Below are 15,212 nucleotides of genomic sequence, written 5' to 3'. Positions count from 1 at the left end.
AACTTTAAAATGAATAAACAGGCAACATGCGAAATATCATTAAAAAGTTGAACTTGAGAGAGTGAGTACTGTGATCAACTGTGTGCAGGATTTAGGTAAATGCTAAAGTATTGCCCCTGCCCTGACCAGTGTTACCAGTAAAACCATGCAAGTGCTTTTGTTTTCTTATATTAGAGTATTTATCTGCAGTGTTCCTGTCAGCGAGCCTACAGCTCAGGGTCAGGATTCAAGGAGCCCAACGCTTCATTTTGTGCAGATACTCCCACACCTGGCCCTGAGCACACCTGTGATATCAGTGCTCAGACAGCAGACACCCACTCAGTGATTCTTCCCCACAGTTTAAGTATTTGCAGGTCTTCCCTTAACTTACTTTTTTACATTCAGCAAGTGTCATTAAGAACAACACACTCTAGTTGTAGCCCAGGTCTAAACCAGCACAGTTATGTAGCCTGTTGATTATACTATTACAGTGTTGTCACAATCTGTACACAACTATTACCTGTGATGAGTTTGTGAATAGCAACGTACATTTTAAAATCAAGATATTGAATAAGTTCAATGTTTTGTTTCAGGCCAAATAATCACTGTCTTTGATCAGAAACTTTGTGATGATCTGAACTTCAACAGACTGAAGCCTGTTTGGACTGGATCAAAGTAACAAGGGGAGGTGGAGCAATATTCCCTCCTGTGTATTCTCAGTCCGCTTTCAGGACTGCGTTTTAACGGTCTTAACATAATCTGTGAGCCTATAGTTTTAGAGTGTACTTCCCCATGTTCGCATGGGGGCCATTTTAAAACCCATAAACAGGGACCCAGCTGGATATGTTTTGTTCAAAAAACGTTCTGAGGATGTTACGTGCGATGTTCTGGTAATGTTTTGAGCGGGACGTTTTTTTTGTGTTCCCAGAATGTTCCTTATAATAGCAGGAGAACGTTCTCTGAAAACGAGAAAGTTGCAGTGAGAATGTTCAAATCACATTTCAGGAACGTTTCATAAATCACGTTCTGATAGTTCAGGCCAAACATCCTTAAAAGATCCTCAGAATGTTTCCGTCAGCATGTTCTACCTTTGTTTTAAGTAACATTGAGCACATGTTTTATAAAAGGCGTTCTGACGTCCCAGGCCTCAATAACATCCTGAAAATAAAACGTTTTGTCTTAGTTTAAGTTTTAATGTTACAAGAACTTTATTTGAAATGATAAACATCCTGAAAACGTTCAATGTTATGGGAACGTTCCCTGCTAGCTGGGGGATCTGACGAAACTTTTTCATTTAACAGCTTCTTGATGAAAAATGATGCAGCACATAACTTGCCTTTACATTTCTGTTTGTTAACAGACTAAATACAATGACATCTTCAGGTTATTAATATTATCGGGTAATTGAAAGTCATTTTAAAACGATGGATCTTTTTTTACACAAAGAAACAAACAAAAGCATTTTGCATTCCTAGCTAAAATAGACAATTGTGGCATAAATTACGCTAGCAGTTTTTATTAGCAGTGCTAACTAGTATACAATGATACCTCTTAAAGCTGAAAATATGTCTTCAGCTGCCTTTTTGAAGCTTTTAACTCATTTGAAAACAAGAACCATTTAAAACTGTGTTAATACGCTTTTGATTGCTCCACATTATCATGCTAAAAGACAACGATGAAGCTAAGCTAAGTAAAATGGCAGTCTTGTCAGTTGATGAACCATGTTCTTGTATAGCAGAACAGCTAATCAGCCTTAAGGCTGCATTATAGTACAGTGGTTTGTGCTTGAATGATTAGTCTGTTAACAGTAACGCTAACATTATCTTTACCTCTAATGTAGCATCACAGCATCCACATTATGGGAAAACAGTAACACTGCATGTGTATAATTGTAGCAAGCTAGTACTCCTTAGCTTTGGAAGATATGCTAATTTACTAGGCTACTGTAGAAGTCTGTAAGCACTAAACAGGCTATGCTAACAATTGCAGCTAGCATTACAGCAAAAACACATTATTTAATCGAGCTCAAGCTGCCAATTTAACTAAATCATTTGAAAACAAGAACCCTTCAAAATGTTGTTCAATATGCTTTTGATGGCTACATACCATGCTAAAACACTAGCGTAATTCAACCCATGTAAACATGTGGCCATATTTCAAGTTAAAACATCATATTAGCTAACGTTTACAAACAGCTAACTTCCTAGCTAACATTACATCATACAATGTTTGATGGCTCATTAGCTAGTATTTGAAAACAGCTAACATTAGCATACAGCCAGCTAACTTCCTAGCTAACCTTACCATTTATTAGTCTTACAAGATACAACAGGAAAGACCTAACTAGCTAATGGTGATGTAAGTTAGCTAACAGTGATTTTAGACATGAATTGGTTGAATTGTAAAGTTAGCTTCTGTTACTCAGCTTTCAGGATTGGTTATAAAAAATTATAAAAATGTTTGTTTGTTTTGTTTTTAGAGTGTTTCCATCTAAAAGATTGGCAGGAACATTTATGCTACTTCATTTAAAAATGAATAAATAAAAAGTACCCAGCATATCTGCACTGTACGGGATAAAACACCCATACTCCCCTTGAGTAATAAATCCAGTCCAAATGGTGCTTTAGACTCATCGTACTCTAACAAGGATATAAAACTACTTCCAGTCTGGTGTATCACTTCAACTTTACAGTGACTGTTAGCTGTCCAGAGTCGTACTGTGATAGTTTAATATGCCAGCACATGAAGCATTTAGAGTAGACATGCAATGGGAGAAAATACCACAAATGTGCCATTGCAAAAGCTACCAACTGCCCTGATGACCGGAGAGTGCAGCGTCACGAGCTGTTCTCCAGTCTTGCAATGTCCGCTCTTCTGTCCTGGTGTTAAATGAGGCTAATGTTCTCATGCTAATGAAAAACAATAGAAGATCCAATGCTGAATTTTAAACCAGCTTTCAAATACCCTCCTGTGTGTGTTATTAATGATTACCTCAAGTATCACTTCGTAAACTTTTTTCGTGACTTGTGGTCTTCGTCTGTGCCGTTTTAACGCCACTGTGTTAAAGAACAGGTGAAAAGAGACGCTGCTCAGCTCATGAGCGGAAAAATGTAAATAAAAAGCTTAAAAGTGGATATTTACAGGATGAGGAGATTCAAAGGTGAAGTTCAATTTTGGGGAAATATGCTCCTTGGTTTCCTGCCAAGAGTTAGTTGAGATGATTGATATGTATGGAGGTAAGTCAGGCTATTAGCTTAGCTTAGCTTAAAGACTGTAAGCAGGGGGAAACAGCTCGCCTGGCTCCGTTCAGAGTTCAAAAATGTACATTTAATGTGTGCTAATTAACACCATATTGTTTTTGTTTATTTCAAACTAACAGAGAAATTAAAAAATGTCATGTGGTGTTACAGGGAGTACCGTGCTGCAGGCTCGTTGTAGCACATAACTTGCTTTTACCTTTCTGTTTGTTTACAGATTAAATATAATGACATGTTCAGGTAGCTAATCGAAAGTCGTTATTGAACAACAGATCTTTTTTTACACAAAGAAGCAAACAAAACCAGCTTTGCATTCCTGGCTAAATTGACAAATTTGGCCGAAGTACTGCTAGCAGATTTTATTATTTATTATCTTAACTTCTAATGCAGCATCATAGCGTCTACATTAAGGGAAAGTAGGAACATTGAATGTGTATAATTGTAGTTAATGTAGCATGCTAATACTCCTTAGCTTTGGAAGTTACGCTAAAGCCCTTTTCCCACTGGGAATGTCGGTGGGAAAGGGGTACAAGTTACTACTGTAGAAGTGGAGAAGTGCTGAACAGTCTAAGCTAACAATTGAAGCTAACATTACAGCAGATAAGCACTTTGTTGAATCTATTCTCACAACTGTTCTTGGGTAGGCTATCAGTTTTAGAAAGGTAATAAGACAAACTCTCTGTTCATGGACTCGTCCAGCTGCACGAGCTCTCATTCAACAGGGCTAGAAATTCAAACTGCACAGTTTCGGTTTCTGGGAAATGATTGTAGCAAACTATAACTTTAGAGATCGTAGCTGTTTTAAAAGAGAGCCAGGCTAGCTTTCTCTCTAGCTCCCAGTCTTTATGCTAAGCTAGGCTATGTCTTTGAAATTACTCTTTGAAAAAGCGTTTGTATCATAGCTTTGGAAATCAAGGCAGAGCAGCAAACTATCAGGACATGACTATCATTAGTTTAATGGACAATTGTCAGCATTGTGTGTAAAGTTGATACCCATTTGTATCATAGCTGGCTTCTTGGGGACCAATAGATGACCCAAGGGGCAACATCAGACCCCTATATCCCGATTGCAAAAAGATATTTTCATGAAATCCTGGCACTTTGTATTATATTTGGAGTGAATTATAAAGTTACTCCCAAAGTCCAGAATCAACCCCAAAAAACGTGTTATATTTTGTGTCAGGAAAACAGAGGCTTCCTTTGCTACGACTCTGTGAAGTTAAACGATGTCCTTGTGTAGCAGAATCTGCCTTTTTACAGAAGTTCTCAATCCGCTCAGTTAAAAAGGAGGAAACGCGTATTAAACATGTACGTATTCTCTGGATGGGGTCTCTGGAACCATCACGATCTTTACCTTTGCTGTATTGGATCTGTACGTTTTGTATTTGTGGTTTTACTGTGCCGTGATTGGTCATCGGTCTCCTCTCTTCCTGTTTATATCCTCGTTACATCTTTGTTTTCTTACTGAGACCTTTCTATAGTAAAACTTGAATTCTTTTGAATTTATTTTTGTATCACTCTCTTTGAGGTTCATTTGAGGAGAAACTGGCAAAGGAGATGTTGATGCCTTAAATCTGTGTACTTGTTTCTATGTTTTTATCGTGAAAAACACTGAGCATTTGATAAATTCTGTTCTTGATCAGAAATAAAAAAACTTCTCTCAGAGCTTTTATACTGTATTTTTTTTAAACCACTAGTTTTTGGGTTATCTACAAACTTATTTTATCACCCTAACATCTTGTACTTAATATAATTGTTGTCATGCTTTATTTAACAGTGCAGGAAAGGCTATCAGTGAGGCTTAAAGTCATTTACTGACTTGGGAAAAAAAATTAACAAACCACCTTTATGTCCATTTGGTTGCGTTTCCGCATAACGAGCATAACATATTTTTTTGAGTGTTCTTACAACTCTCGTTTGGATCTTTATACTTTTTCCTAATGTGCAAAGGTATGAGTTAACGCCTGTAATGGGCCCTAGTGGTGACATTTGGCAACTGCAACAATAAAAAAGTAAAACGTTAACATTCACAAACATTTTTGTTTTTGTGACGAGGAAACACAAAACGTGGGTGTTGAATGAGACGACAGACACAAAGAAAGCTCTCCATCTGATTTATGTCAAGGTTCAAGGACCAACATCACCAGCATTTATTCAGATTTCTTTTTAAACAAATTCTATCCTTAATGACTACGTTTTACATATCCGATAGTAGACAACACGTTTATAGGAGAAAGTGGGTTCACTAGGTGTTTTCTTTACTGACACTGCAAAGATGTTAAAATGAAGAAAGATTATTACAGCTGTCCACAGTCTGCAATGACAACCTTGTACTTGGTCTTGCCAGTCTTTGAGCCATGTTTTTCAATTTTCCTGACAACATCCATGCCATCCACAACGCTGCCAAACACCACGTGCTTCCCGTCCAACCTGAGGAGGAGAGAAGAACATCTGAAACAGGCTGAAACAGTTGTTTCACCCTGAATACAGCAGCACGTTGGTTCGAGGAAAACTTACCAATCAGTTTTAACTGTGCAGAGGAAGAACTGGGATCCATTGGTGTTGGGTCCAGCATTAGCCATGGACAGTATACCTGGGCCTGTGTGCTTCAACGTGAAGTTCTCATCAGCAAACTTCTCCCCATAGATGGATTTGCCTCCGGTTCCATTGTGGTTGGTGAAGTCTCCACCCTGGAAAACAAAAGTAGGCTCAGATGATTCAGCAAATGTTGCAACAGCAATCGAAATATTTTAGCGCTGGTGAAATCTGAACTTGTTAAAACAAGGACGACAAATTCCTTGTCCTTAACGTACCTGGCACATGAAGTCATCGATGACACGGTGAAACGAAGAGCCTTTGTAGCCAATTCCTTTCTCTCCGGTGCACAGAGCACGGAAATTTTCTGTGAGAAAAAGATTCATTTCATTAAATGTAATGAATCAAATGAAATGCAAAAATTATTAAGTTCACATCACCTGTAGCTAGCACGTCATTGCTATACAGCAGAATTCTCAACTTCATATTGCTGTGAATGCTAAGCGGGGAAATGCAGCTAGTGTGTCATTTTTGTCTATAGTTGTTTTAAGTGTCGAGTAGTTGTTCTGTTAAGTCTCTCTGTGGTTTGCAACTCAGTCCTGGTCGCTTTGAGTCCCTTTGTTGTTGCTCGTCTCTCTTTGTAGTAGCTTTGAGTTTCTGTGGTCTTTTGCATCTCATCGTAGTTGTTTGAAGACTTCTTGTGTCTCTCTGGGTCTCTTTGTAGTTGTGTCGAGTTTTCCATAGAGTCTCTTTGTGGCTGTTCGTCATAGTTCTGAGTCTCTTTGTATTAGCTTTGAGTAATTTTGGTATTTTGCATCTATTCATACTTCCTTTGAGTCCCTTTGTGGTCTTCTGCATCTCTTTGTAGTTTTTAGTATCTTTGTGGTTGTTTGTGTCTCTTTGTAGAAGTTTTGAGAATCTGAGTTCTTTAACATCTCTTCATCCTCCCTTTGTTTTCTTTTGCTGCTCTTTGTAGTTTCCTTGTGTCTCTTTGTAGTTGTTTAAATCTCTTTGAAGTTGTTTGTGTCTTTTCTTAGTTTTGAGTATCTGTGATCTATTCATACTTGTTTCAAGTCGTGTTGTCTTTTGTGTCTCTTTGTAGTCATTGTCAGTGTCTTCGTAGTAGCTTAAAGTCTCTTTGTGGTTGTGCCTTTTAAAGTGTTAACTGTTCGTATCTGTTATCTTTTTATCCTTGTTTCTTCTTTTGCATCTCTTTGTGGTAGTTTTGACTCTTCATAGTAGTTTTGAGTCTCTCTGTGTTAGTTCAGAGTATTTGCTGTCTTTTTAGACTCTTTCTGAGTCTCTGCAGTCTTTTGTATCTCTTTGTAGTCATTTCGTAGTTGTTTAAAGTCTCTTTGTAGTAGTTTTTAGAATCTGCTGTAAGCAGCACGATACATTTGAGAGCCTACAGAGAATATTGTACGCACGAAGCAAGCGAACAAGCCGACCGATGAGGTCATATAACTAACGGCTGCCATGAGACACAATCACAATCAGTCAATAAGGTTGTTGGGACGGAGCAACCGACATTAAATAAATGACATGCAGGACAGTTTCTTCCTCTTCTCCTTTTTATACTTTAGCAACGCAGCCGTAGCGCTCCTTGTGTAACTGTTTACACTCACATTTGGCTCAGCAACTGGTTATTCAGGCTTTTAAATCCGGCCTCGCCCCAAAGTCAGAAAAAAGTCTAAGGTACGGATTAATGAGGGAGGCCCGACCAAACATGAACCTTTAATGGGTGTGTGGAAAAAGCCCGGGCAGCGGCTGTGTGGTTAACGCTGCATGCAGGCACTAAGGCAACTTCCTCTTTAGTGTTAAAGTTGACCTACCTGCAGTCTTTGGGACCACATCAGACCGCAGCTGCAAAACAAAGACATCCGGCTTTTGCAATCATTCACATAGATGTTAAAGATGTTCTTGCAGCTGATTTCCAGCCTTAAAAAATAGCCTTAATAGTGAAACATGTATCTTACCTCCATTTCAATCCTGCCAATTGGGTTTCCATCAACAGTAATATCAAAGAAAACTCTGGGCTTTGCCATGTCTATAAACTTGTTGTAAGATAGTTATGGCGGAAAAACACTTGAATGAATCCCAGACAGTGTGTCAGATACACTGTCTTTTCAGGTCTGTAGTCATGTGGGTCTAACCAATCACAGCCAAGATGCTTCTCAAATGCTCGACAATGGACCAATAGGAATGAAGATGGGCAGGGTTACATCTGAAGTTTTGTAAGATCAGTCCACAGGCGGAGCAACGACTCGTCTGACAGGTTCCTGTGGTGAAGTTTGAAAGCACTCGTGTGCAGACGTGTTAGACTCTGGGTTCAAAGGTCTTTCAGCGGGATATAAAAGAAATGTAGTCAGATAAATGCATCTGAAAATAGGATCAATCTGTAATGGAAGGCTACTTAAATCCATTAAAGCACCAACATTTTAAACTAAATATTTTGTAGTGCAAAAGGAACAGATCCCAGTTTCAGACAGTACTGAGAGATCAGGGAATGCAGGCAGGCAGGTACACGTCCAGGTGGGTAACAGAGGCTCGCACACGGAAGCAAAGAGCAAGAAACCAACCAGGACAAGTATAAGTACGAGTAGGAATGTGCCGGTTAAGTATCTGCAGGGCTGACAAGGAAATGAGGCAGAGATTAGGAGGTGGGCGGGAAGCCAAAGCAGCGACAGAGCAGTTGATGAAAGCGGGAACAGGGAAGTGTTTTATCTGGAAACAGGGTGCAACGCTTTGCTCAACATTTATTACAAAACTGTAGTAAGCAGCTCAACCGCTCAGGAGGTGCTTTTTAAAGTCTTGATTCATATGTGTGTCAGCAAGCAGCAGCAGATCGGCCAGTGAGCTTGCATAAAAATACAAAGTGTTCAACGCTTCAACATTTCTGTTAAAATAAACATTTTTCTACGTCAAGGCGAGGCTGAATGCACCCCAGTTGTGTCAGTGTGGGGGGCAATCAGGTGATTTAGAGAGGAGGAAAGGTCTGAGGACACCTGGTGGACGGATGGGGGATGGCATTGAAAGGACCAAAGAAACAGGGAACATGGCTGGAAAGGGAAGGATGGACAGTGACGTTTATTAAACTGTAAAAAAGCTTCATTACAAGTAAAATACCTGAATTTAAAGTCTGTTTATATTCACCTTTGTTCAGCAGCATGAATGTGGATGCTCAGAGAACAAAGAAGAAGACCTAGCTAGCTAAATGTCATCATTATGCAAACCCCTCTGAAATAGTAGAGGATGTTTGAAGATTCCATTCTTCAGGTAGAGTTCAGGAAGTCAATGCCGAAGTGCAGTGGAGCTGAAACATTGGAGCAGAACCTCGTTATCACAGGAATCAGAATCAGGAATACTTTATTAATCCTCGGGGGGAGATTGTGGCGTTACAGTTGCTCTGACACAGAGAAGCATAGAGAAATATAAGTGTCAAATATGTGCATTATACATACATTAAGATAAGAGATGAATGCACAGAGTTATATACATAAGAGTTATTTCTGTACTGTAAGAGTTCAGTGCGCAGTTTAAAGTGGGTGTCTGTATGTTGTAGAGTCTGATGGCCACAGGCAGGAATGACTTCCTGTGGCTTTCTGTGGTGCATCATGGGGGAATGAGTCTTTGACTGAACGTGCTCCTGTGCTGAACCAGCACATCATGGAGTGTAGTCTCCACAGGAAGTAGAGGCGGCTCAGGTCCTTCTTGTACACGGCTTCAGTGTTCTTGGCTCAGTCCAGTTTATTATCCAAGTAAACCCCCAAGTACTTATAGTCCTCCACAATGTCCACTAGGGATGCACCAATACCACTTTTTTTCAGACATTTGCATACTTGCCGATACCGAGTACTGATATGAGTTCTTAATAATATCATTACAGTTCTCATAAAGACTTGGTGCAGTGGTTAGCGCTGTCGCCTCACAGCTAGAAGGTTCCTGGTTTGAGTCCCAGTTCAGACGTAGTGGGTCTTTCTGTGTGGAGTCTGCATGTTCTCCCCGTGCATGCGTGGGTTCCCTCCGGGTACTCCAGCTTCCTCCCACAGTCCAAAGACATGCTCGTTAGGTTCACTGGTGACTCTAAATCGCCCGTAGGTGTGAGCATGAAAGGTTGTCTGTCTCTATGTGTCAGCCCTGTGATTGACAGGTGACCTGTCCAGGTGTAACCCTGTCTCTTGCCCAATGACAGCTGGGATAGGCTCCAGCCCCCCGCGACCCTGAACAGGATAAGCGGTGTAGATAATGGATGGATGGAAGTCTCAAATATCTTGTTTGATTTTTACCGGGCTTGCGTGATGATTCACATTTCATGAACTAAAAGTAAACTGAGTATTTCTCTGGGTGGAGTATCGGGCTGTCATGACTCTTGAAGGTCTTGATAAACAATCAATAAACTCCTCTGGTTTTTGAATGAAAGGACAAACACACAGTGAGCTGTCAGGTTGTTTTATTTACACGATCACCATCATTTTATTAAGATTTTGTTAACAAGTGAGTCCATTAAAGAACAGATTAGAAGGTACAAAATATTACACGATAAATATGGACAGAGAAGACAAACACTTGAAGGGGAGAAAGGTTTTCTACTGATGCTGCAGATGTCTCAAAGATTCACTGGATGTGGATGATAAAGGAGACATCCGACAGGACGACAGGCTGAACTGAAGCAGCTCTGTCGCTCTATTTTAGCTCCCCACTGTCGGCAATGATGACCTTGGCTTTCGGAGTGCCGCTCTTTGTGCCTTGCTTATCCATTGCCTTCACAATATCAATGCCCTCCACGACGCTGCCAAACACCACGTGCTTCCCGTTCAGCCTGAGGAGGAAAGACGTTGATTAGTATGCGAGACGAACACCTGAAACACACGGAAACTGTTAATTCAACCTGAATAATACAGTATGTGGGTCAGAGTGGAGCTCACCAGTCGGTGTTAGCCGTGCAGATGAAGAACTGGGATCCGTTGGTGTTGGGCCCAGCGTTAGCCATGGACAGCGTGCCCAGGCCCGAGTGCTTCAGCTGGAAGTTCTCGTCAGGAAACTTCTCCCCATAGATGGATTTTCCTCCGGTTCCATTGTGGTTGGTGAAGTCTCCGCCCTGAGAAAGAAAGAATAACAAAAGAAAACCCATTACAGGCTGTCTGCTCAGGTTAAAGGTGAACTTCTGACAACAAGGACACCTGATAAACTCCCTGCCTTACTGTACCTGGCACATGAACTTAGGGATGAGACGATGGAACGTGGAGCCTTTGTAGCCGAAACCTTTCTCTCCGGTGCACAGAGCACGGAAATTTTCTGTCAAATAAAAACAGTCAGTTTATTAAATATCCTTAAAATAACTCAAAAAGGAAACAGTTTATATCACCAGTTTAAACACGTCTGGCTGTGGAATCTTTACAATTATTTACCTTGCACACAGCTTTGTGTGCTAGCATGGGATTTGTAGTCATTTTGATCCGTTCGTGGTCATTTTAAGTGTCTTAGTATTTGCGTCTCTGTGGCTGGTGTGCGTCTCTTTGTAGTCTTTTGCGTCTCTGTGGCTGGTGTGCGTCTCTTTGCATTCTTTTGCGTCTCTGTGGCTGGTGTGCGTCTCTTTGTATTCTTTTGCGTCTCTGTGGCTGGTGTGCGTGTCTTTGTAGTCTTTTGCGTCTCTGTGGCTGTTTTGCGTCTCTTTGTAGTCTTTTGCGTCTCTGTGGCTGGTGTGCGTGTCTTTGTAGTCTTTTGCGTCTCTGTGGCTGGTGTGCGTGTCTTTGTATTCTTTTGCGTCTCTGTGGCTGTTTTGCGTCTCTTTGTAGTCTTTTGCGTCTCTGTGGCTGGTGTGCGTCTCTTTGTATTCTTTTGCGTCTCTGTGGCTGGTGTGCGTGTCTTTGTAGTCTTTTGCGTCTCTGTGGCTGTTTTGCGTCTCTTAGTATTCTTTTGCGTCTCTGTGGCTGGTGTGCGTGTCTTTGTAGTCTTTTGCGTCTCTGTGGCTGTTTTGCGTCTCTTAGTATTCTTTTGCGTCTCTGTGGCTGTTTTGCGTCTCTTTGTAGTCTTTTGCGTCTCTGTGGCTGGTGTGCGTGTCTTTGTAGTCTTTTGCGTCTCTGTGGCTGTTTTGCGTCTCTTTGTAGTCTTTTGCGTCTCTGTGGCTGGTGTGCGTCTCTTTGTAGTCTTTTGCGTCTCTGTGGTTGTTTTGCGTGTCTTTGTAGTCTTTTGCGTCTCTGTGGTTATTTTGCGTGTCTTTGTAGTCTTTTGCGTCTCTGTGGCTGTTTTGCGTGTCTTTGTAGTCTTTTGCGTCTCTGTGGCTGTTTTGCGTGTCTTTGTATTCTTTTGCGTCTCTGTGGCTGTTTTGCGTGTCTTTGTAGTCTTTTGCGTCTCTGTGGCTGGTGTGCGTCTCTTTGTATTCTTTTGCGTCTCTGTGGCTGGTGTGCGTCTCTTTGTATTCTTTTGCGTCTCTGTGGCTGGTGTGCGTCTCTTTGTATTCTTTTGCGTCTCTGTGGCTGGTGTGCGTCTCTTTGTATTCTTTTGCGTCTCTGTGGTTATTTTGCGGGTCTTTGTAGTCTTTTGCGTCTCTGTAGCTGGTGTGCGTCTCTTTGTAGTCTTTTGCGCCTCTGTAGCTGGTGTGCATGTCTTTGTAGTCTTTTGCGTCTCTGTGGCTGTTTTGCATGTCTTTGTAGTCTTTTGCGTCTCTGTGGTTGTTTTGTGTGTCTTTGTAGTCTTTTGCGTCTCTGTGGCTGGTGTGCGTCTCTTTGTAGTAACGTTTGAAGTCTCTTTGTAGCGGTTTAGAGCCTCTTGAAATCTTTTTAATCTCTGTGCTTGTTTTGTGTGAATGTGATCATTCTGCACACCTTTGTAGTCGTCTAAGTCTCTTTGTGGTCATTTGTGGTTGTTTTGACACTTTGCACTCATTTGCATCTTTGTCTCTGTGTAGTCGTTTTGAATGTCTTTTCTGTCTCTTTGTTGTTTTGTGTCTTGTATTTTTAGTTGTTTGTGTCTCTTTGTAGTAGCTGTGAGTCTCTTTATCAGCATTTGTTTCTTCACGGCTGTTTTATGTTGCGGCCATTTTGTTTTAAGTCTCTTTGTAGTCATTTGTAACTCCTTGTGGTTGTTTTGTGTCTTTCTGTAGTTGTGATAAGTTCCTCTGTGTCTTTTGGTTGTTTTGTGTCTCTGCGTTGTAGTTTTGAGGCTCTTTGTAGTTATTTCGAGTCTGTTTGTACTCGTGTGTTTGTTTGTTTTGTGTCTTGCTTTGGTGTGTTTGAGTCTCTGTGTGGTAGATTTGAGTGTCAGCACCTTTATGGTTGTTTTGTGGATCTTTGTACTGGTTTGTACTAATTTAATGTCTTTGAAGTCACTTTTGTCTCTTTGTTGTTGTTTTGGTTTTGACTCTCTTTGTTGTAATTTGTGTCTGCGGTTGTTTTGTATATTTGTGGCTGTTTGTCTCTTATAGGTTGTTTTGCGTCTCTTAGCGGGTGTCTGCCTTCCTCTGTATTTGTTTTGAGTCTATTTGTAGTCATCTGTGTCTGCTGGGTCATGTTGCAGCTCGGTGGAAGCCAAACTCTCGGGTGCTGCGGTTGGTTTGAAACATCTTTAATATCAAATCCACACTGAAGATGAGAGATTGTCTGACTCTTACACTCCTCTGCACAGTTAACTGTACTGACTACTATCGCACACTACACAAACATGGCTCCCAAGGACCCTCTGACTCCTTGAGCCCCTGGTACTGTGCCCGGTAGGCCTGCTCAGTAATCCCTCCATGTCTGCTGAGGATGTATTCTTTGCAGTTTGCAGCCTTGCTCACAATTTTAATGAGGCTATTATTCATATAAAACACCTAAAAATGAAAAGTAAAAATGGAGGCCTAAGTCTACAACATATTCTAAGCATGTGGAGGGCCTTTAAATTGCCTCAGGGGTTGTATCTGGCCCTTCACTTTGAGAATATGAGGATTAAACATGATGTATTACGCACTGCGTGCACAATGGAAGCATATAGGCCATTTATGTGCACCCACTCAGGAGTAATGAGGTCATATGGCTGACAATGGCGATGTGGGACAAACTCACGGTCACTGATACATCAGGCAGGTCTTCTTGTTGGGATTGCATTTGTTTTGTGGAACAGAGCAGCAAACACATTGTTCATTTTTTACAATGGCACACCTGGTCGACAGTAAAAGTTCGAAGTTTAAAGCTGACAGAAGTTACATTTCTCTTCCCACTTCTTTGTACTGGGAGTCATATCTCTTGTATAACAGGGTACTCTCACATTGATTAATGATTTCACTCCCTGCATTGACCCAAATTCAGAATAAACTCTCAGCTGATTAATTGGGACGCATAATTTCCCCGACCAAACATGAATCTATTTAAGGTGAGTGGACAAAGCCAGAGCTCCATATCGTCAAAGCTTACCTACCTGCAGTCTTTGGCACCACATCGGCCCGCAGCTGCAAAAAAAAGGGATGCTTTAATTCATAAAAACTCAAAATATACGACACCTCACATGTGGACAACAGCAGAAAGAATACAGGCAGACATGGCTCGGTTTCATAACTGTCAATTTGATCTTAGCTGATCAAAGCCTAAACCACAAACGCTCAGTTTGCTGTCTATGAAATACTGCCTTTATGGCATTATTGATAAATCTTACAATGGTTTATTAATCCACGCAACATGACTGATTCAAATGTGCATCCAAAAGTAAAAGCACGCAGAAATTAACTTTAATATAAGATAAATCAAAGATTCTTGCATTTGCACAGAAGATTTTAGCTTGAAGTATCTCAATAAGCCAAATTCTTTCTGATTATTTTTTTTATCAAACAATAAACTAACGAATCATTTTGACTCTGCTTGTGTTCAGAGGAGAGGAAACATCGGATAAGCTGCATCTTTATTGATTTACAGCCTGACCTGCTCATTATAAATAACTGCAGCACCACCTCTAGCTCTGCTGCTGCTGCTGCTGCTGTTGGGCGTTTCCATCCCAGCATGATCACTCCGGAGGATTTCTCTATGATGTAATTGCTGTTATCTGTTCTTATGTAATGAATCCTACTATATCAAAGTATAAAATAGATACATATATGACAAAGGCGAGCAAAATGGAAGCCTGAAAGCTGCATGGGAGAAGTTGACGCACTGCAACATGTCTGTCAGCTCTGCAGGCCTTTTTAATATCACTCAGATGGGTGTTAAATAAAGTCTAGCAGTCGATTTAATGCCCAAATTAAACTAAAGTGATACATTTTAAGTAGACATTGAGCTATTTATCTTACCTCCATTATAATCCTGCCGGCGTTAGCTCCATCAATAGTGATGTCAAAGAAAACTTTGGGGTTTCCCATGTTGTTAAACGCACCGTGAGATGGTTTTGATGGAAAAACACACCTGAATGAGTCCCTGACAGCGCGCTGATACACTGGATCGATCTAAGACTGCGTATAAGTGCCTCTATGTAGCG

General features: G+C 40.8%; 2 protein-coding genes across 2 annotated transcripts; both read right to left on the bottom strand.

Moving 5' to 3' along the window:
- Positions 1 to 5,333: 5,333 nt before the first annotated feature.
- Positions 5,334 to 7,896, bottom strand: LOC138601869 (peptidyl-prolyl cis-trans isomerase-like). The gene is made up of 5 exons (XM_069673149.1): positions 7,748 to 7,896; positions 7,604 to 7,634; positions 6,050 to 6,138; positions 5,754 to 5,926; positions 5,334 to 5,666 (listed from the first exon to the last, which is right to left on the bottom strand). Exons 1-5 carry the CDS (start codon positions 7,814 to 7,816, stop codon positions 5,534 to 5,536), a joined length of 495 nt encoding a protein of 164 aa, XP_069529250.1. The 5' UTR covers positions 7,817 to 7,896; the 3' UTR covers positions 5,334 to 5,533.
- A 2,308-nt stretch (positions 7,897 to 10,204) lies between these two features.
- LOC138601847 (peptidyl-prolyl cis-trans isomerase-like) lies at positions 10,205 to 15,198 on the bottom strand. Its single transcript, XM_069673109.1, has 5 exons — positions 15,028 to 15,198; positions 14,166 to 14,196; positions 10,978 to 11,066; positions 10,697 to 10,869; positions 10,205 to 10,590 (listed from the first exon to the last, which is right to left on the bottom strand). The coding sequence occupies exons 1-5, from the start codon at positions 15,094 to 15,096 to the stop codon at positions 10,455 to 10,457; spliced, it is 498 nt and encodes a 165-aa protein (XP_069529210.1). The 5' UTR covers positions 15,097 to 15,198; the 3' UTR covers positions 10,205 to 10,454.
- Positions 15,199 to 15,212: the final 14 nt, after the last annotated feature.

The sequence above is a fragment of the Semicossyphus pulcher genome, unplaced genomic scaffold (assembly GCF_022749685.1).
Source record: "Semicossyphus pulcher isolate SPU_LCO1_2020_fin unplaced genomic scaffold, fSemPul1.0.p SCAF_22, whole genome shotgun sequence".
NCBI classification, from domain to species: Eukaryota; Metazoa; Chordata; class Actinopteri; order Labriformes; family Labridae; genus Semicossyphus; species Semicossyphus pulcher.
Note: the sequence above shows the minus strand (reverse complement) of the source record. Positions and strands in the feature narration are given on the sequence as shown.

Coding starts and splice junctions, on each gene's coding strand:
- LOC138601869 (XM_069673149.1), bottom strand. CDS start 7,816: ATGGCAAAGCCCAGAGTTTTCTTTGATATTACTGTTGATGGAAACCCA. Junction 7,635..7,747: donor TTGGCAGGATTGAAATGGAG/GTAAGATACATG, acceptor TTTGTTTTGCAG/CTGCGGTCTGATGTGGTCCC. Junction 5,667..5,753: donor TGCACAGTTAAAACTGATTG/GTAAGTTTTCCT, acceptor TCTCCTCCTCAG/GTTGGACGGGAAGCACGTGG.
- LOC138601847 (XM_069673109.1), bottom strand. CDS start 15,096: ATGGGAAACCCCAAAGTTTTCTTTGACATCACTATTGATGGAGCTAAC. Junction 11,067..14,165: donor TGTGGTGCCAAAGACTGCAG/GTAGGTAAGCTT, acceptor TTTATTTGACAG/AAAATTTCCGTGCTCTGTGC. Junction 10,591..10,696: donor TGCACGGCTAACACCGACTG/GTGAGCTCCACT, acceptor TTTCCTCCTCAG/GCTGAACGGGAAGCACGTGG.